Source organism: Nesoenas mayeri, assembly GCF_963082525.1.
Source record: "Nesoenas mayeri genome assembly, chromosome: 2".
Taxonomy (NCBI): Eukaryota; Metazoa; Chordata; class Aves; order Columbiformes; family Columbidae; genus Nesoenas; species Nesoenas mayeri.
In genome coordinates this window covers 143,414,466-143,437,251 of record NC_137543.1, presented here as the reverse complement: position 1 = coordinate 143,437,251, position 22,786 = coordinate 143,414,466, and the positions used below count along the sequence as shown (strand labels likewise).

Here is a 22,786-nt window from a genome sequence, read left to right as displayed (position 1 = left end):
TAACAAACAAATAGGTAACCTGTTGAAACTGATAGCATTTAGTGTAAATCTGTAAACTGATACATAGGAACTGTCAGATGAGCCCCCAGCTCTGCTCCATTTTTCATGTATACTCCTGGGGAAATCCATCAATCCCACTTTCCACCGAAGTACTCCTGAATATTTTACTTAACTTCTCCAAGTCTATATCTATCCATAACTATGCCAGGAATGATTCTGTTTTCTATGTATCTTAAAAAAAAAAAAATAGCTTAAATTTCTAAAATATCAATACATAATTCAAAATATATACTAATTCAAAAGAGATTACAACTGAATTCAGAAAATTGGGAAGCCTAAGGAGTCTGTTCCTTCAGTTTACAGATCTTATTCTCTCATAGTTTGTGCCCATAGAAAGTGAAGAAATAATTACAAGAGGTAATACTGTATTCTTTGCTGAGGTTACCCACATCACTGAGAGTATGAAGCATCTTCTGGGTCAGGAAGTGCATTTAGTGCATACAAGATTTTTGCTGACCTGTGTAACAACATATGGCACTCGAAAGGTACAGCAAATTCTCATGGATATGAGGTCCATAGATCCCTGGGGAGCTACAGCTGTGTGGTGCTTAGTGCCTTCAGAGACCACAAAACCTCCCTACACAGCATCCTATGACATGTGTACAAGCCAGCCTGGTGATGGAAACAAGTTAACATGTGAAAGAGGAAAAAGCTAGCAAGATGGATCCCACTATATGATGTATAATGAAAAAAAACCCAACAACTGTAGCGAAGTCCCATTCAGCAACTCTATCTGTCAATCAGGGGAGACTGTGCTCCAGCTAATACTTGTCTGGTTATGGACTAAATTCCATCATTTTAATTAAAAAGTGACAAGCATGTCTGTACTAACTAGTCACTGTATCTGTGTATTCCTCATTCTGTGCTGACACCATTTCTAGATCACACACACAACTGAAATCACAAAGAAACCAAGGAATCACAAAGGAACCAAGAGTAGTAGAGCTGCCATTTCATTCACTGCAGAGTGAAAAGCTCAGTGGAAATACCCAATATGCACTTCGCAGTGATTTTAAGAAGAATTTAGCATGATAATCTTCATGAGATGAATGCATGAGTAAAGCTTTTATACATGCTTCGTGGTCTTTCTCCAAGGTGCCTTTGTCAGCTGGATCATTTGTAGTCCATAAGTGAACAGCATTCTTTAGCAAATCCTACTTTCCTGCCTTAAAATCATGACTCGTTTCTAATTCTCCACAGCATGTCCTGTGTGTCACAAACTTCTGAATTCTTTTTTACAGCTTCCATTTCATTTTGGGGATGGGGAAAGTGCATGTACTTTTGAAGGTCACGTAATATAAACTGCTATTTTCTACTCAGTCATCAGCAGTTACAACTCATGTGGCTCTCCTGTACCTTCATACTGACTTCTCAAGATATAATAACATATTATCTTCCTCATCTTGCCTGACTCTGGCTGTTGGCATACTGGAAAGTAATATGTTCCATCTGAACTGAATAATCACTTAGAAGTCAAAGTAGATCTAAAGGGTGAATAATGAGAGGTGAATTCTCCCATCATTCCCAAGATATAGTCTTTAATCACCAGTCAAGGAAGCAGGAAAACCTTGCGAAAGAGAACTTGTATTTTCACTCCATTTGGCACCAGAGACTTGTGTCAGCTGAGGAGACTTTCCAGTGGCTCTGGTGAATAATGACACTATGGCTCTACATCCTCCAGATCATGCCTCAGTTCTGTTAGTATCAACAAATATCAAGGCAGAAAAATGATGTATTAGAGTTATACTATCATATCAGGAATTAATTTTGGTTGTACTTCTCAATTTTATCACCAACTCCTGAACGGCAGAGATAGAATGCTTAATGAAAGCTGAAAGCCTTGTCTCTCTGACAGATGACTGATAGGGTCCCCATTGGAATGAAACAGGTGTAAAAATCATCTCCATTTCTTGCTGAAACTTCTCTCGTGTTTGATTGAATGTAACCAAATAGTCACAAAAATGTAAAGAAAAACAACAACTTTTTAAAATTTACATTTGCAGCAAATGCAGTAAAAATTGTTTATATTAGCTCTTGAGCTATACTTGTTCAGAGCATATTAAGTTATATTTTAGACTAGTCATTTATTTAATGCTGAATAATTCACCTGTCAAAGGCTGTTACCATATGCTCCTAAGGAAAGCTAGTGGTTTTGTACTTAATTGTTATAAAGCAACTTTTTTCTCATGTTGGCTAATAGTTGACTGATGTCCCAAAGCATCAGTATTCAGATCTCTTTTAAATAGCATCCATTCTATATTACTGCAAGAGTTACTGTAATCATTGTGTCCTTTTTAAATATAATAATAATCACTTATGCTTTTGGTTTGCCTTTGAACAAATTCTAGAGTTTATGACAATGGAAATGTGCAATTGAAATGTGTATTGAGAATGCAGAAGAGAAGCACTTTCAATTTCTTTTACTCTATTCTCAGTGCTAGTTCATTTTCTAGGTTAAAATCGGATTACTCCCATAACTTCATATTATTTTGTGTAGTTATACCACATCTACTTCCTATACAAATACATCCTTCATTTTTATCTTTCTTTTTACAGATTCCCTGTATGTCATTTTAATCACACATCTTAGTACGTTCTATATCTACAGTCCATTTTTTTTTAAGTTCAGACTTGACCAGATTGCTGTATTTCAGATAACAGCTATAACATCAGCTTTTGTACTGATGTTATTATATTCTAACACATTATTCAGACTTCCTATTACAGTTTGACTTTTTTCACCTCCAGTGCAACCTGGAGAAAAACCTTTACTGAGCTGTCACTTTGAAGGTCTGGGCTGTTGATTTTGCTGTTTTTCTTTTTCGTTCTTTTAGACTTTTTTTTTTTTTTTCTTCACCTAAATGGTTACTGTTCGTTTATATTTGTGATTTAATAACTGCAATAGTTGATGCTGAAATAGATTATTATTTTGATAAGAAAAAGCAAAACTTCCATAATTTTAAATTGGGTCTGTGTTAGGATGGTAATTCCTTGCTAAGTACTTCAGTCTGTTATGAATATTGTTATATGACCATATCAGCAAAAATTTTGTATAAAGGTGTAACTATGATTAAGTACTGCTAATCTCAGCTCTGAGATTTTGCTCATTCTAGACACAGAAATGCAAATGCTACTAAAACAAATATTACTGTCTCATGATGTAGTAGAATTGTTTTTACCTTACCTTTAAGACTCCTGTTTGTCTAGAAGCAAACATCCAGAACCAGAATCGGACCCTACAGACCCCGAGGCTAGCTGGGAAGAGTTTGGTAGTAATTATCCTTGCTCTGTTTCCTTCCTTCTGGGCAGATGAATTTACATACAAAAAATGTTGTCCTTTACCTTAATAAAAAGATAAAAAATATTTATAGTTTTTCTTAACTACTTTATGATTCTGAGCATGAGCATTATTACACACACAGTTACTCGTATCTTTTACCACACTCATGTATACCCTAACTTGGTTGTACAGAGATCTTCCATGTTAATAGTCTGTATCTTTGTGGTTTTTACATACAATATTAATATAAATTTCCTTAGTGCTCGCTCTGCCTTTTTATCCTTCTGTAAATACTTGATTCATATTTGAATAACAAATTAAAAGCATGTTGCAAACACAAACAATCACAGATTCTAAGGATCTGTTTGAAGGTTGAAATTGCAGGAGTCAGGAGCACCTTTGCTGACAGCTCTTAGCCAGGAAAATTCCCTGTATGGTAGTAGGGAACACCTCAAAGCCCTGAGGCTTGTAAATGGGCCAAGATATCCACATTTCCTACTATTCAGTTGCTGCTGAAGAACCACAAGGTAGCATAAAAGAGAATTAATCATTCAGTCTCAAGTAGAAAAAGATGTCACCCTCTTAAATCCCAAAACTGGCCTGTCACCTGAAGTGAAAACACACCACTAAAAGCGAGGGGTTGAATAGGCAAATCATGCTGCTGACTTGTTTCTCTTATTAATTAACAGTAGCCCCTTCTTTGTAATAACTTTAATTCCATCTGCTACAGTAAGAGTAAGGTTGTCCAACATGGAGAGAAGAGTATCACAAAACCTTCTATGGTAAACACATCTTTCACATAGAGGAAGGAAACTGTTGGGGCTGTCCTGACTAGCAACACAGAGAAGACCTTGGCAGACAGCTTCTTCCTAAATCCAAAAAAACCAACACCTGCACGTCACAGCTGAGGGCAGTAGTTGTTCCTGTCTGGTTGGACCACTCCAAAGATAAATTCAACCCCATGGCTAAATTCTTGTCCCTAATGTAAGAGACTGAATTCCCCTTCATCATAATCAGGTGAAGCTTTTGTCTTTGCGTTATAGAGCTTTTTCAGTTTTCATTGGGAGTGGGGTTCTAACATATTTCCAGATTTGGTTTCCCTGTAACTTCACTGACAACATGCTATGAATTGTTAGCTATCTCAAAGGGCTTCTTCTGGGCACCTACTGCCTAAAAAAACCTACAACAAAACCAAACCAACCAATAAACCCCACAAACGAACAAACAAATAAACAAAACCAGAAAAAAAAAAAAAATCCCATTCTTCTACCTCAATCAGTTCTCCGAAGAACTTAAATAATCTCAAGACCATAATCAGGCTCAATAACAAAGCTTTAGCTTAACTTTGCAGTCCTTTACAAGGAGAAGCTTGAGAGCAATTGAGACTTTGAGCCAGAGAGACAGGGATAGGGAGAGACTAGGAAGGCATGTCAGGAGCCAGGTAACATATTTTATCTAAGGCAAGTTCTCTCCTGTCAGGATCCTATTTACTTTTGGAAATGTGGCTTATTTTTTTACTGCTGGTAGGCTGAGCATGGCATTGAGACCTGCTTAAGAGAGGTGAAGCTGGCTGTACACATGCTGGTATCTGCTGAGGGTCAAGTAGAGAGTAGCTGTAACAGTGTTATTAATACATCAGTGTGTAAGCATCAGTGGGGGTATATGCTCCAGTCATGGCCATACAGACAGTCTACATACGAACTCTGAACATTGCTGTCCCAAAACACACAGCTCTTCTTTAATATTATTCAGAAAGTCAATCATTCCTATCTGTTCTTACAGAAATGTATGAAATGATGGAACACACTGGTAAGGTACAAATAAAAAAAATAAATTACTAAGCCTGCTTACTAAGCTTTATTTCAGCAATAACTTTTCAACATGCTCTCTCAAGACTCTATTTTCAAACTTTTAAAATACCTCATTTATTCAGGTAAGATAATTTTCCTTTTCTCTGTTGATGGTCATGCTTAGTTTTCCCAGGAGAAAAAAACTTCTGAATTTTTAACCTCAGAAATGCATCCTAATACTTCTTTTAAGGGGCACAAGACATATAAAAGATAATCAGAATCACAACAGTAGTCCAACCAGCCACATACAAGCTCTTGTAAGCCTCCCTGTAAAGAGCTGATTAACAAGTCTCATTCTGCACTGAAGTAAAATAATTCAAGAATGCATATTTGTGAAGAATAAGGTATATTCTTTATGTGTCTGTGTGGGATGCAACTTTTAAGAAGGCATGATTGTGAAGAGAGCAGCAATTGTGATGGTCTTGAGGTACATGCATAGAAGAAACGTTCAATGAGCTAATTGCTATTTTGGGAAGGAAATAAATATTTGTAAAATAAACTGGCTAGTGATGGACTCAGTTTCTAAAATGTAGCTTTTACCTATATTGACAAATTATTAAAATAATGTAAGTATCATATGCTAATGGTTGCTAAATTTTTGGCCAGACTGATGAAAACCCCCCCATGCTTGAAACCTCATTACAAGACCCAGAAGGCAAACAATTTCCTTCTCCTACAACTTTTCCACCACCAAAAAACAAACAAACAAACAAACAGTATTATGAAAAAAAGTTTATTTCAGCTGTACGATTGGCATGAGATACAATCTAGGACTCCTTATTAGTAAGGTGGCAAACACAGATTTTATGAAAGCAAGCCCAAAAAGCTGCTTTAGTGCTGTGTTACTTCAAGAGTCAGATCCACTTGGACCAAGGTGAAAATATCAAAAATAATTTCCCATCTGAAGTGAGCTGCAGTTATTTTTACGTAAAATTGACTGCAATTTTAGGCCTTTCACTCATAAAATGAATCTATGTAATGGGCTTTCAAACTGCTATCCAATATGTCATTCTTATAGACCTGCAACTGAGCATTTTTTCAGGGTGAGAATTATTTAGTATGGATCTCAGTCAAAGGAAACCCAAAATTTGTACTATTTGTAAATAATAATGGCTATCAAGGAAATGTTCTTAGCTTCTCTTGCTGTATTTGAAGCAATCTTATTTGAGATTATGTTTTCAGATGAGGTTATCTGGGTATCATGTTGTGCCTCAAGCTTTTTCAAGAAACATGTAAATTTTCTCAGGAGAGAAAAAACTATTTGAAATATTATAATGACACAGATATATTAATACTATCTTCTTTATAAATAGAATGGTCCTGTATAGTTGCATACTGGCCAGCAAACTAGAAGACCAAGGTGCCTGGCCCCTTGGTACGTGATATAAGATATATGGCAAAAATATATGCGACATACAGCAGCAGTTAAATAAGTTTTTTTTGGTATTTGGTTGAAGTTTTTGAGGTTGAAGTGTTCTGCACTTGATTAGCTATATCTTCTGAATATTTAAATAGCTCATGGTTGCAATGGCAAAAAGTTGGAAGTGTCCTGGTTTTGAGCAAGAAAGAACTATTTCAGAAGGAAATGTATGGAAAGGAATATTTTTAAATTTGAGACCTGCATAAACTACACACTAGTCAAATTACAGAATGTTAAACAGGTGAAAGTTGTTAAAAGACAGTTGCTAAAAGTCTTTGTTTTCAAATCACAGGATTTATCTTCTCCCAAAGACTGTACCAATGCAATGTTAATTTTGTTAAACTGATGCAAAATTTTTTCAAATGTACATTTCTATCCGTCTGAAATCTGTAATGTCTATTTAGGTTTTGCCAGATGAAGCAATATAAGACACTTTCAAACCAATGTGAGATTCTTCCAGACAAAGGTGTGCCAATTCACTTAATACAAAGTTGGTATAATATCATGGGCTTTGTTACATTGCTATAATGGTATGCCTGTTCTGTGCAATGAATTTATTTGCTTAATAACTAAAGGTGATGAGTTGGGAACAAGAAGGGATTGGATTTAGGTCAAGAATGGGCTGACATGTACTTCTGAACATTAGAGGTCATCAGCAACTAGGCTGCTGGCAATTCTGACAAGTGATTCCTTTGTAGTTAATGTGGATATTTCTTGCCCAGTTAATTTACAAGTAAATTATAAGTCAGAGTAATTTTGCAAATACATTTGCTTTAATTTTGTTTTCCTTCTCCTTCACTTTTTATGAACATTGTTTTTCTTACAATTGCTGGGTAATGTCACAGAGGCAAAGAAGAACCAATTAAATAAGAGGGAGTGAAATAGAAAAACACAAAATCTCCCTGATGAGCCAGAGGTTACTGGTTGTTTTGTCATCATGCACCAAAGAAACAGCAAGAAATCAAGTCAGACTACTGATTTGCAAGGAAAAATTTGCCTGGTACAGCTGCAATATTTCTACCTCCACCTGTCTGTTCTGTTCCTTTTCAAGAGGAAAGAACTTCCATATTTACTGCCTACAGCAGCAACAAAAACTAGTATGGGTGTCTGCTTCCTTTAAAATGAAAAACTGATTTGTGGCAGATAAGCAGTTTCCTCATGATCAGGTGAGCAATTCCTGAACCAGGTGCAGAATTCTCTGAAGGAAAAAGAAAGATAAATGAGTAGAACAGAAAGAGTCACAGCTAACTGCTGACAAGATGTCTCTCTTGGTTTTGGAAACATAAACACCAAAAAAAAGATAGAAAATTGGAGATCATGCTGCTTACAAATTGAAGGGAAAAAACAGTAGAGATGTGATGTTTTTACACTGAATACCAACTATTCTTTGCTGATTAGATGGAAATTAAAATAGGGTTTCTAACCACTAAAGCTTCTGGAAAGCTAAACATTTCCCAAATAGAGATTGGCATATTTATGATGGAAATTAGTATTCCATCCAGATTTATTATATTATACATTCTATCTAATATATTGATATGGTTATGATATTAAATGATATGATGTGATATGATAACAGTTCGCTGTCTACAAATATAGATAACTATAACTGCTCGTCAATATATTTCATTCTCCTACCAATCAACTGTCATTTTGGTAGTAGTTTGTTAGCAACATCTTGTAGGGCCACCTAGGGAAACACTTCAGTATTAATATTTCTGCCAAGCCAATATCAGGGAGATAAACTGAGATTTTTAGGTAGGAGCCTCAATCATGTGCATCCCCATACATTGCTCCTCAGCCACTCCTTAAGGACTGGTGTATGATTGCATGTTTTTCTAGAATTCATTAGGAAAAGCAGATTATTCAAAATGTTGTCAAGGAGAGAAGTATTATTGTAGCCAGTTACAATCTCAAAGAATTCAACTTTTAAAGTCAGACTGTTAAGAAAGAAATTGTCATTCATACTGCAGTTACATTAACAGAAACCATGATTACTGGGACTTGACACATGAGGTTTCATAGAGAAATTTCATTTGAATCCTGTGACTTCTGTAAAGGAGTGAACAAAATACTAGTGAAAGAATAAAAAAATGCAGAGTTGGTAACTGAGAGAGGGAAAGATAAGAACAGATTAAGCTGGGTTCTCAGAAAAACTGGTTGTTGAACATAGCTTAGCAAGATGTCCTGACGTTGCTTTGTCTGGGTGCAAGACAATACTGGAAACACAAAGCTGATACTTTCTTGGACCTGCCTATAGAACTGCCTACAATGCAAAAACATCTTCCAGGGACTGACTACAGCACGATCGGGGTCATTGGGTGGTCTCAATCAAGGTGCTACGTGATATAAAGTCTACACTGTGCGCTCAGCTGACCTAAAAGAAATGGATGACTGAACTATTATTTGTGCCTTTGCTTAGCCAAAGGTTTTCAGCCATTTAGCAGCACATGGATTTACTGTCACAGCATTTCTGAACAAGACCTGATGGAATATCTTAATGACTCATGATTATTTTAAAATACATCATCTTCCATTGAGTTAAAATTTTCATATCTGTAGTTTTTTCTAAGTTTTCAAATAGACCTTTAATTAATAGTATCATTGCAAACCTAGAGACAGTTACTGCCTCTATACAAGCATGCTGTGCTGGTTTAGAAGGATGTTTGTTGTGTCCCAGATGTGATAATTAATTAGTATCTTCACATGTATTTAGCAGCTTCTTTTCTAGCAAATAACTGAACAAATGCATCAAGCTGAAGTGGAATATAAAGAGTGATATAATCATGACCACTCTGAAAACAGCAATCTACAGTGCTGCTGAAGCAATGATTAAAAAGATTGGTAATAGGTTACTTTGCCAGACTGTTTGGTTTTCTGTTCAAACAGAACTAGAAGTTACTAGATAGTATAAATGACAAGATTCAACGTGTTAAAACACATAATATATTTTTTGCAAGTTTTTTTTTTTTTTCCTGTGATACTTTTCCTCTATTGTAATTTTAATATGAAAGGAAACACTTTTAGTGCTTGTTGGAACTGCTTTGTGAACTGTATTGTGTTCACTGTGATTTTTCTGCATATAGAGTAAGATCAGAGATTTGCTGTTATCTTGGCACTAATCTACAGGATTGTTTTTTAATTCATTGAGTATTTCATTATCCCAAAAGTGATGTAAGACACATGCCAATACCTGGTGTATGGTCAGCATCAGGATCCATTTGCCCAGGGACAATACTGTTGCTAATGTTCCAGTCAAAATCATCATTAGGGTCTTGTGTTAATCCACATGCCGTGGTCCATTCTTGATCTTGTGTTTCAAAGTTGCAGCTTCCAGGAATACTTGTGTAGTAACCTGAAAATACAGCAAGAAGTAAGTTATTTTCCCCACTCTTATAGGTGAAAGTTGTAATGAATATACTCTACATAGTAATGGAAAGGATTTTGTTGGGCTAATGCTATGATTCCCTTGTGTTACATGTACTGACATAATATATGGTAGTTAGTAAGGAAAAAAATCCACCCACTGCTTCCTGGACAAGTCCTAAAATTACATTTGGCCCTTTGAAGACAACTGCGAGGCTGATGTGGCCCCAGTGAAAATGAGTGTGACACCCCTGCAGCAGACCCTGTTTCGAGCAGGAGGTTGGACTAGATGATCTCCAGAGGTGCCTTCTCACCTTCAGCATCTGTCCTTGTGTTAGTGCTATTCACAGCATCGCCTTTGGGAATCATGACAGGAATATACAAATGCACTGAGAATCCACTCCAACACCAAATACCCTCACACATAGGCAGGACGAAGAAGGGAACCCATTAATCGAAACAAGTAGTACAATTTTCTTGTGCATTTCTAATAAGATCTAAGCCCAAATGCATTTAGAATGTATACAATTCATAATAGATTACCTGACTTCAGGATTTTTACCCTAATATATTAACAGTGCATTCAGAAGGCAATTATTAATAAATATTTATGAACAATATTTACAGGGTTGACGCAGTCACCCAACATATCTGCACCTCGTGGGTACTTTTTATTTTATGGGTACACACAACCTATTTAGAAACCATCAGAAGAGGATTGTTTCATTTATCTGAAAAACTGCTCTTACTTCAATAATTCAAGCATTGCTCTAGTTGGTTCATCAACACTGGGGCTTGCTATTAATCAAATCATTGTGTATAATTGGCTGAAATTCGTGCAAATTGAAACTGCTTTCATGTGTGCTTTTTTCACCTCAGTACTTCCAGTGGGTTAGTGAAAGAGAATGAAAATTTTGTAAGATTGTCTGACTGGACTGAATGAAGCACAGAGTAAGTAATTTCCATTAGTTTATTTAAAAAAAAAAAAAAAAGTCCACCAGCCTACATGGATACAATTCATTTCATCCTGATTCTGTTGTAAATTCTGCACAGAGGAATTGCTGCTGAGTAGATTATGGTCCATTTACTTCTTTGGAGCTACACTGGTATAAAACTATAGTAGAATGTGAAATAAGCTTGAACCTTGAGCTCAGAGAAAAGGAGAAAATTGCAGACAAATGTGGCCATAACCACTTGTGATGGGGCAGGCTAGACTGTGAAGGGCTTTATCTGTGCTCGTTTTTCTGATTAAGCATCTCCTGTTGCCTTTTTGTTAAAAATGAAGTTTCTAAGTCTAAAAGGTATTACATGCCCATTAATGTTGTTTATTTCCATTTATAAGATACACGCTCAGGGAAAAGGTGTATTTATCCAAATGTAAGGCCTCATCTATTAGAACTAAGATACAACAGATATGGAAATACTATATCTGAGGCTTATCTGGGTATTCCGTATGCCAGATTACAGTATCTCTCCTCTATTGTTAACTTGATATTTCGTCAGTCCTGCAGCAACAGCAAGACTAAGACTTATGAAAACATTTTCATGTAACTACAGCCTTTCTATAAACAATAAAAGGATAATTCACTCCATTTATTTAAAGTGAATGTCAGCATTTATTTTTTGTCTTCCCTTGGAAAAGCATTTCTGCAGTATAGCAAAGACTGTGTTGCTTTACTGTGATTCAAGATAATTTATGACCTGAAATGTTTGCATTATCTGACTAAGAAAAGAGAGTTGATGCTATCACAGTCCTAGACAGCACAGGACTACTTCCCCCAATGGAACTACTGTATCCTGTAAAAATATTTACAGAATAAATCAAATGTCTTGATAGTTTTCTGAATATCTTTACAAAGGAGTTTACGTTGGACAGAAATTCAGACTTGCTGTGTCTCTGTTAGGTCTGTAAAATGTTATAAGGGTGAGTTCACAGAGTATTTTGCTGCACGCACTTTGTGTAACTCCTGAAAAAATGTGAATATTATACAAGAAATACAGATTATCAGTTTAAAATCTATCTTTTCCTGCAATCTATTTGAAAATGTGCTAGTTTTTTAAAGTTATCATTCAATGTAGACTCATTTCCATGAATATGACTCACAAAATTTGCTGGAATGCAAAGCACTGCAGGAGGTAGAAACCAGATAAAGAGGTGCCAGCTTCAGTGTATGTACTTCAAAGTTGTTATTTACTTTTATGAAAACAATAAAGAGGAATAAACTCCAAGTTAAATCTCCTATAGTGACATCTTCACATGTATTCCAGGTTGTAAGTCTGCAGTCTGGTTAAAACAATATAATTTATGTCGCCTCGTAAAGGGTCATTATTTTTGTAACCCTGTCCAGTTAAAGTACTTAGTAACTCCATGCATGAGAAAATGCCTTTGATTTTCAAGTGGTCAACAACTAGTGGTTGATTTTTACGGAGTGTTTGGACTTCAACACAGTATGAACGCTGAATTGCTGCATGTGATGCATTTACTTTGTCTACCAAGGTTACTTTTGATCATATCAACATTATGGCAGAATTTGGCCCTCCAGTTTGAAGATTAACAATTAGATTGATTACTGAACTGTATGTACAGATTGCTAAAGCTTCCTACTACAAAAGTCTGGTCTGGACAGTGACTGTAAATAAACAAAGACATGGAGCAAGAACAAAGGCATGATGTTTTACTCTTTTTGAGTTTCAAGTCTGAACTGGAAAGCCTGTTGATTCGATCCAGATTTTCAAAACTGAGCTGTGTCCTTCCATCTCAAACAACATTAGTGAAGAATACCTACAGACAAATTTGGTCTCAGTATTCACTAGGACTGCAAAAATATAAACAGACTGGATTTTGTCCAACTATTCTATAATAGAGTGATAGCAAGAAAATATTTTCATATCTCTGCAGTAGCAGCAATAACAAAGACCATGGAACTTATAGTAGTGACACAACTCAGATCACAAAAACGGTTCATCTGAAAGGAAAGACAGGTCTGGTTTTAAATTATTACTTTTTACAGCAGAATCATGTGTAAATGTTATTGTGTATTAATTTACTTAGCTTTCTCTTTCGACATAGAGAGCTCAACATACTTTCAACTTAATGAGTTTACATTTCTTCTCAGAGTTAATTTCTGTTGTAATCCACAGATTTTATTCCATAAATATGTTTTTAGCCCTTAAGGTTTGTTTTTTTTTATCAAGATATATTTAATCTTTGGTTTGAGCAAGTTGGTATTTTGCAACTAAATCATACTTATATACTTTTTGCAGCAAATATCTCTGAGGATCTGAAAATGTCAGACCTGTGTTGGGGGAGCAAGCAACCTGCTTGTATTATAATTATCTGCTGGGTAGCTGTGGGAATTCACCTAACATATGCTACAGAATTTAAAGTTATACTTTGGACTGGATGATACATTGACACACAAAGCGATACTTACTGCAGTCAGCTTCATCTGATAGGTCTTCACAATCTGGTTTATAGTCGCAGACGAACTGAGACTCTATGCAATTCTCATTCCCACAGATGAAATCAGTGAGGGCAGGGCATTCCCTGGGATTATGTCCAACTGAAACCAATAGGACATTTAAATCATTATTGTAATTAAATCAAAAAATGACCTTTTTTACTTATTTAGCCATTTTCCACCATGACTTCAGTGATTTACTGCTTCCAAGAGCCACTATTTGTTCTCACTCTTCTAATGACGCATTATGCGTGTCCGAACTACTGCACTGGTCTTGCCTAAAGCTTCCAGGGTAGGGTGTTTTGTCTGGAAGAAAATTCAGTTCAGCATCAACACGACTGTTTCCCCAGTGTATTTGTTGTGCATGTTCCATAAAAAAGGGTTCTGTGAGCTGTTGAAAAGTACACATGCTAAATGCTTTACTCTGCTCATAATTACAGGACATCATTTGGAAAAGAAGAAGATTTTAAACTGAGAAAAATCACTGATATACAACATTTGCATAATGCATAAACTTTTAAAGACTTTATAAGATGTTTAACATTTTTTGAAGAGTTTAGGGAAACTTCTTTGAGTGTGTGGACTGCTCAGAAGTTCCTCTTATGGCATTTAATATGAGAATCTGTTTTACAACAACAATTTTTGGTCAGCCTGAAAGTGAGAGAAAATTGTGTCAAAAAATGCAAGTAACTTAGTAACTTGTACATAAAGTGCTAGGGCCAAAGCCAAACAGTGTTGGCATTCAGCCATTTCTGAACTGTCAGACTATAAAGAAATGTACATAATTTATTTTTTAGTTCAGTGCACTGGGTGCATAATTTCAATTAACACTAATTGAAGCAGCTCTGATAATCTCAAACGCAACATTTCAGATGCACTTCTATTAACCTAAGATTGTTTCTCAGTCTAGAGCTCGTAGTTGTGCAAAAAGACATTTAGAATAATATATTTTGACTCTCTTCATTGCAATAAGTTTCATTTTTTCTTTCAAACATGACTAAAATGTGACACATCATTAAACACAGTCTGGACAGAACATCTTGATATTTACCTTTGTGCAGACCCATATTTATAAAAGGGGAAGTTATTGTTGTCAGGCTATCAATCTTCTCAAATAGAAGTACTTACTGAATTTTATAGACAGGCGAACTAATTTCTCATTGAAGCGAAATAGGAAAGGAGAACTAAATCTTTGGTTTAGTCTAAACATGTACACAAGGTAATATTGAATAGAGAAACAACATAGCATTAAAATGTAATTCAAACATTTAGAATGGATAATTCAAAAAAAATCTGGTGGTAAGGCTGGACACATGCAGGACCTGACTTAAATTTTGAAATACATACATCTCTAAACTTTGGTATAAATAAAGTCTAGTTTCAAACTGATATTTGTCTTCTTGTTTTTGTTTTAAATTTTACACTGACAATTTGATCTCATTAGGTGTCAGGGAATCCACAGACAACAGTATTGCCATGAATGCCTTAAGTACAGGAAAAGCTATGGCTGCTTTCTACAGAGAATTCACATACCAGAGAGCCCTTAGCAGAGGAGTAGACTTTTGAGAAAAAAATGACTGAAACACTTCAGATGTTTAAGCCAGTTTTCACACCACTCCCAAATTATGTGCTAAAACATGATTGAAAATACTATCAACAAATCATTACTATGGCTTACCCTAAATTCTGGAAAACCACAGAAACACTGAATAGTTGAGGCTGACAGGAACCTCTTAAGATCGTCTAGTCTAACTGCCTGTTCAAACAGCCTCTACTATTGATTGTGCAGGACCATATCCAGTTGGGTTTTGAAAATATCCACAGACAGAGACCCAACAACCTCTCTGGACAATCTGTGCTTGTGTTTGACCATCATCACAGTAAAAACCAACCAACCAACCAAACAAACAAACAACAACAAAAGTGTTTTCTTGCATTCAGATGAACTTTTCTGGTTTTTAATTTGTGCCCATTGCCTTCTGTCTTGTCAGTGGGCACCTATGAGAAGACTCTGACTCTGTCATATCCATTCCTTCCCATGAACTGGAATTTCTGCACTGGAAAATTAAGTGACTTTGTCAAGTCACTCAGTAATTAAGTAATGACAGAAATTATTTAGTGGCAGAACCATTAGCATACAATAATTTTCATATCTTATTTCACTGCCTGGGAAAGAGGTACATTATTACCAAACAGGGGAATGACATTTGAAAATCCATGGCTTTGTGACTGATCATGTTCCTCACCTTTATCTCCTTTCCCCTTTAATCAAGAAAATGTTTTCTTATTCTATCATTTATATTTAGCACCTAATATTATTTACAGTAGTTCTTTTTTTTTTTTATAAGATACTTTACAGTATATTAGGCATAAGAGAAACAGCATCTAAGAATATTATTCATTTCTTAGTTTATCTTAAAATAAAACATGTGATCCATAGATAGACAGTCATAATTAAAACTTATATCTCAAGAGATGTGAATGCCATGAAGTCCAAACAGAGTAATGGATCTGTGAATTTTCTCCTTTTAGATTAAGACCTTTTGTATATTTAGGGATACCAGGTTGCATTTATAAGGATGAAGATTCTGCTACAGCCTTTGGAAGAGATAAAAATAAAATCCCTCTCAAAATTAAAGTACCAGCATTAGCATAGCAGAGTAAAAATAAATATTCTGAATTTCTATTCAGAATTGTGGCATTAAAAGTCAGCTTTCTAGAGTACATGTTCACTTTGACCAAAACCCAAAAACACCAGCTAAAAACTAAATCAAACCAAGAATTATGGGTGGGTTTTAACCAAACAACTTCAATATCAACACCACCAATAACCAAACAGGCGTGTACACAGAAGAAATGGCTTAAAAGTTTCATTTTTACCAGACACTCTCTAAATATAAATTTAAATATATTCTTTATTAAATATAAATTTATAAAAAATATATTTAATCAGAAAATGGTATTGAAGAACATAAGTTCTCAATTCTGAGGGTTGAGCCACAATTTAACAAGAACAACAAAGTTAGAGACAACTTTGAACAAAGAAAAAGAGAGGACATTCAAAATATTATCTTGCCCATTTCTAATTTCACCATCAAAATTACAGGGTTGTCAAGATCTGAGTTTCAGTCTATCAGTGCTGAATTTGGAAAAGGATGTTTCAAACCTCCCTCTAAGGAGTTGCAGTATAAAGTAAAATATGTCTCCTAATGAAGACCTCAAAATATGTTTAAAGCTGATATTTCAGATAAAAAGAGAAATTTTAATAATATTTTATTTCATTGCATATGTTGGTTGTGTGGAACTCCATGTAAAAATGTATTCTTCATATTCTTCAGTTTTACTTTGATTACCAGGAAGTAGAAAGGTAACCTGTATTGGATGATGGCTGATTATATATAGCATGTCATATTATACATCTATTTTTCCCAGTAATCTGACTCTCAATATTCCATTAAAATCCAAAGACACAGAAAACCTAAGAAGAAAAAAAAACATGCAAAAATATGACTAATTTTCTTTCTTGCCTCTTTCTTCTAATAACAACTATAAGGAAAAAAACATACCATTGAATACACCCCAAACAAATTAGGAAAAAAAAATATAATTGAAAAAACCCAGTTTGCTCACTGTGTTGCTCTGTAGTTACATTTGAGAAGTTACAGCATTAAAATGGATCAGTGACCCAAAGCAAGCAAAAGAATGAGTTGATTCCGTGTTTGAAAATATCAGGGACGTGAAACAGTTAAATATACGATACACAAATGTGGATTTGTCACACAATGGAAATGAGAGGGATTACAGGGAGTTGAAATGTTTTTGGTAAGTACTGGGGTTATTTCTGAATATGCTGCGAAAAGTTTGAAGAGAGCTAAGATATCCAAAAGCAGAAGGAAACATTTCATTTTAATTTAAGAAAACTGTTGATCAGAAAGAGACTTGCACTTAATGAAAAAGCCATGAATGTTCTTTTTTGATCTGACCTGCTTCCAAATCTTTGGCTTAACCAGTACACTGAAGAGTCCATTGTTTGCTTGAGTCTAAACATAATTTTACATCATGGAAAACATCCATACAGGTATGGAGTGTTGGTTTACAGGTGTAGAATGAGTGAGAAAGGAACAGCACTGAACTATAAAAATTGGGGGTGGTGGGTAGAGGTATATGTTTGTTTGTTTGTTTTTAATGACAACAGAAGCTCAAACAATATTTATTAATTTCCAACACTCTCAGACATTCTTGGAAAAGTTACTTTTGTTTTTCATTATGCTTCATTCTCTCCTCTCCTACAATTATTCAATCCATAAACTTGTGCGATCTGAAGACTGTACAGATATACTGCAAGTCACAAGACCACAATGCATTCCTTTCCCACAAAACGAGAATACGGGCAACAAAAAACCCCATCTCAAACAAAACCAAAAGAACATAAAAACATGAAGAAGAATTTCATAGCTTATGATAACAACCAAGATATAGATCAGCACAGAAATAATTAGATTAGCAAGAATGAGTGGAGTAATTAAATTTTTCTCTAGACCAAAGCTGACAGACCACAGCATATATCTTTGTAAACCACATATATTTTGTAAACCACGTATATTTTGCAAACCACATTTTTTCCCTTACAGTAGCATCTCATAAGTTAAAAAAAAAAAAAAAAAAAAAAAAAAAAAAGGCATAGTGAAGTGCTAATGTTTTATCATACACATTTATTTGTTTTCCCCTTGAAACTGCAGCATTTCCTGAAAACCAGGACACCACAAGATACTAGCACAGGACATATTATAGATCAAGCAGGACCTACTGACTGCATGTTATGCAAATCCCTGCATCAATTGAAGTGGCAGTACTTAAAAAGGGAAAAGCATGCACGAGGTATCACTTTTGAATTAAATACTGTTTGGATTGATGCAGCAAAGAGCCATATAATCTTCTGAGTAGTTTTTAAGAGACCAATAGAATTGGCTTGGCTTTTGGATCACTAAACCCTACAGAAGAAGCATGTTAATGATGGTTGCTGAACAGTCAATTTTATTTCTACATATTTTTTCTGTACAATGTAATACTCAGAATATCAGCAAAGATAAGAGCTTCCTGAGTAAGAATACATGTGTGTATTTGTATATACATAGAAAACAAGCAAGACACAGACGCACATAATGCATACCACAAATAAATTTTGACTCTACTGTGGGTACATCACAAACTCTATATTTATATCTGCCTCCAGTACATGGTATCTGTGGAAGACTAGTCCATGTGGTGCTCACAGAATATATAGGCATGACAAGATTCACTGGGATATAGGTGATAAATCACAGTATCACAGTATGTTTGGGATTGGAAGGGACCTCAAAAGATCATCTAGTCCAATTCCCCTGCTGGTGGAGGAACGCCTAGGTGAGGTCGCACAGGAACATGTCCAGGCGGGTTTTGAATGTCTCCAGAGAAGGAGACTCCACAACCTCCCTGGGCAGCCTGTTCCAGTGTCTGTCACCCTCACTGAGAAGAAGTTTTTTCTCAAATTTAAGTGGAACCTCTTGTGTTCCAGCTTGATCCCACTACCCCTTGTCCTATCATTGTTTGCCACCGAGAAGAGCCTGGCTCCATCCTCATGGCACTCACCCTTTATATATTTATAAACATTAATAAGGTCACCCCTCAGTCTCCTCTTCTCCAAACTAAAGAGACCCAGCTCCCTCAGCCTTTCCTCATAAGGGAGGTGCTCCACTCCCTTAATCATCTTGGTTGCCCTACGCTGGACCCTCTCCAGCAGTTCCCTGTCCTTCTGGAACTGAGTGGCCCAGAACTGGACACAATATTCCAGATGTGGTCTCACCAGGGCGGAGTAGAGGGGAAGGAGGACCTCTCTCAATCTACTAACCACCCCCCTTCTAATACACCCCAGGATGCCATTGGCCTTCTTGGCCACAAAGGTACAGTGCTGGCTCATGGTCATAAATACAACATTATTAAGCCAAACACTTTTTTTTTTTCAGTTACCAGGAAAAGATTTGCTATGAAAACAATTGTCTTTCCTTTAAGTTTACTACTGCATGACAGCATTGGACCAGTGACTGTTTTTCTGACTCTGAGTACAAGAGCTTTCTTTAAATGATGCTTTCCAAGATGAAAATATTTCTGTGATATCCATTACATCTAAAACAGGCCAAATATCAGCTCTGTAAGATACAGGTCTTGATTGTCTGAAACAAAATGGATAACTGCAAACATTTTTTTAGTTTGATAGACAGCAGTAAGTTTCATAGATAGCATGTTAGGTTGACAAAATGAATGTTCTCCTATTTAAAATATTTATCACAAAAGAACTGTTTGGTCACACAGCCAAAAAGAAGAGATGCTCTTGCCATGTGACATTACAACACTTCAGCATTACATATAATAGAAAGGCTTAGAGTGACTACCAAGTTATCATGGCTGCTAAAGGCTGCAGTGAACAAGACCTTGAGCTGTTTTGGAAAGCAACATGTAACTCAGGGTCAAATACACTGAGTTGCTGCTTATGAGAGTCTCATCTTCACTTCTCTCCAAGAGAAATGTATGCACTCACTCAACAGTACACCATCACTGTGTCATCAGTATAAAACCAAACATATAATGTATATTCAAGGGAAATTAGACTTTTTTCTCCTTATGTGTCTTTTTAGAAATTAAGGTCCTTTCTGAGTAGAAAGGTTTTCAAATTACAGTTGAAAGTTCATCTCTTTCTATTATTAATTTTAAAAATTGTGTTGTATAGTGAGAGTAAATATATAACTTCACTTCTCTCTTCTATAACACTTGACATGTAGGAATAATCAAAGACAAAATAATTAAAAATGTTTTGCTGAAAATATTATTCAGTGAAAGGAACTTTATTTTCCAAGTTTCACCCTTTGTTTAAATTAAACTGTATGAAATACAAGCTGCTAGAAGGTTTCATTAGAACTGGAACTCAGTACTCTGAAGTTCAGAAATTATGAAACAAAATTTGCATCAAGGTTTTCATTTCCTTACCCCAATTGTTCAATACCCTTTTCTACATGACTTTTTATAGAACATTAAAACTCTGTTAGCAAACTCATCAATAATATTTCTCTCCATGGATGACCTTGGCAATCTTTTGTAGGAAAAACTAGATGAACATTTTCTACTCGTGCCAGCTGGATATAACTTCAAATAAGGTTCTTTTGTAATTCAGAAGCCATAGGGAATTCTCCTCACGGAAAGTGTCATTTAAAAGGCCAGATTAAATTCTATGATATCCTTTGGCTCTGACATAAACAGCAGATCTGACTCTTAGGAGAGAATTTCACCTGCAGATACAAAAGTCTTCCTAAGAATGCTCAAAACTAGTAGTATTATGGTGCCTAAGGCCACCAAATAAACTGGAAATGTACAACTGGCTCTAGCTCAGCACAAGAGACAAGAAAAATATTCTCTTCAACTTCTAGTGCTGATATCATGGAATATGTAAACCCACACCAGACAAGGACAGAAGTTTTTATATTTGATTGAGACTGAAAGATCAGACTTGGCATAGTGTGCATCAGAAGAATAAGGAGCTTATATAGGGAGCTGCCATGTTTTGCTTAATACTAAAGAAGACACCAGGAAGAAGCCCTCAGGACTGAGTGATGAGTGAGGATCTGGTGCTCTAGGCTTTATCTCTTTGGAGCCTGCAAATGGCAAAAGAAAGGGAGGAGAAGAGATAAGGTAAAAAAATCAAGTGATGCTTTTGCAGAAAATTCCCAGTGTTTATCATAGAATCACAGAATCATAGAATTCCATTTGGGTTTGGAAGGGACCTTAGAATCTACCATTAGATCTGAAGAGTAAGCAATATGTGAAGCTAAGGCCAAAATGATGAGATTTTAAATTTATTCTGAAAAGCTGCTTTTGCAGCCACTTACTAGCAAACCAAACCAAAGCATCTTTGAAGTCAGCAACTTCTCTTCAAAAGTTTCACATGAGATAAACAGAAACTGAAAAAGCCACTGAGGTCTCTTCCTGAAAATGAAGTAACATCTAAAACTTTCTTCTCATATTCAAAATCTGTGGTAAATGACCTCAAGTGTTTTCCTAATAACAATCTGAGAGCTGCAAATGGAGAAAATATCTTTTGGTTAAGCTCTTGTGCATTTTTTATGTAATCTCAAATAGAAATAGCAATCCTGGAGTATCAGAGTTTTGTAAATGACATCTGGACAGCGACTAAAAATTTAGAGAATATTGTGATTTTCAAACTGATGCCGTATTTATCTTCTTTCCGTTCTTTTAATCTTCCCAAATAAGACTGTAAAATGCAAGATTCATTCCTTGAAGTCAGGCTATAGAATTTTTGCAATGCATAACATGACTTGTGCAGGAATTCAGGTCTTCCTCCAGTGTAACTCTGGGAGCCTGTATGATGGGTTGAGAGAGCCTGTATTTCCTTCGCATCCCTCCTGAGTACATGTCCTTCACTGCAGAGTCCTTTGTACAAGAGCATTTGGGATGTCTCATGGAAGGCAGCCGTGGCTGTCTTCCACGTTTCCAGAAGAGAGATTATTTCTTACCTAGAACCAAACTGTATGTCACCTGTACCCTCTTCTGTATGTAATTAGATCTGAGTTCAGTAAGATTTTCACCCCAAAAGGATAAAGCACATTCATGTTAACGTATGTAACAAAAATTAAATTACAACTGCCAAAAACTACTAGATTTCTCAAAATGAGCTTTCTTCCTCTGCAATGAAGCAGATTCAGTGCATATCAGCAATTTATAAACTGGCAGCTCAAATCAAATAATAATTGTCTTCCAAAGGCAAAATACAAACATTAGACTAACCAATAAGAATTTTACCACTAATTTCATCTACTGAGAAGTTTTAGCCAGGTGATGTAATCCCAGTGTCCTATATCAGAATATTCTGACACTGACCTATTTATAAAAACAGGTGAAAAAAACAAAACAAAACAAAACCATAAAATATTAAAACGTTTTGAAGAGAGATGAAAAAAAAAAAAAAAAAATCAAAAAACCCAGGTAACTGAACATCCATTCTGGTTGAATGCAAATTCACATCTTGAGTAACTAAATCAGCTTTCTCTGCCTGAATTCCCTTTACTTTCACTTCAGGGCCAGATTTGTACTGAATATTTCTGTTACAAGAGTTTGAACTTTTCTCAAGTGTCTGAGCAGAAGGAACTAAATTCTGCACTGAATGTACAGCTTTGCATGATACATAGCTTGGGATTCAAAGAAAACACTGGTTTATTTCAAAAATAAAAAGTTGGCCTACTCACTGAAACACCAGGACATTTTAGTTGTTTTCTCTCTGATCTACAAAGCTAGAAGGAATTCT

The 22,786-nt window shown here is 35.6% G+C and overlaps 1 protein-coding gene across 1 annotated transcript in view; it reads right to left on the bottom strand.

Moving 5' to 3' along the window:
* MALRD1 (MAM and LDL receptor class A domain containing 1) overlaps nucleotides 1-22,786 on the bottom strand; it is a gene marked incomplete at both ends in the record, with an annotated part of 247,721 nt that overhangs the window by 67,322 nt on the left and 157,613 nt on the right. The window contains 3 exons of the mRNA XM_080364215.1: nucleotides 3,245-3,402; nucleotides 9,804-9,965; nucleotides 13,411-13,539. Of these exons, the coding sequence (XP_080220341.1) occupies nucleotides 3,245-3,402; nucleotides 9,804-9,965; nucleotides 13,411-13,539 (449 nt within the window). The remainder of the gene's footprint in view (nucleotides 1-3,244; nucleotides 3,403-9,803; nucleotides 9,966-13,410; nucleotides 13,540-22,786) is intronic.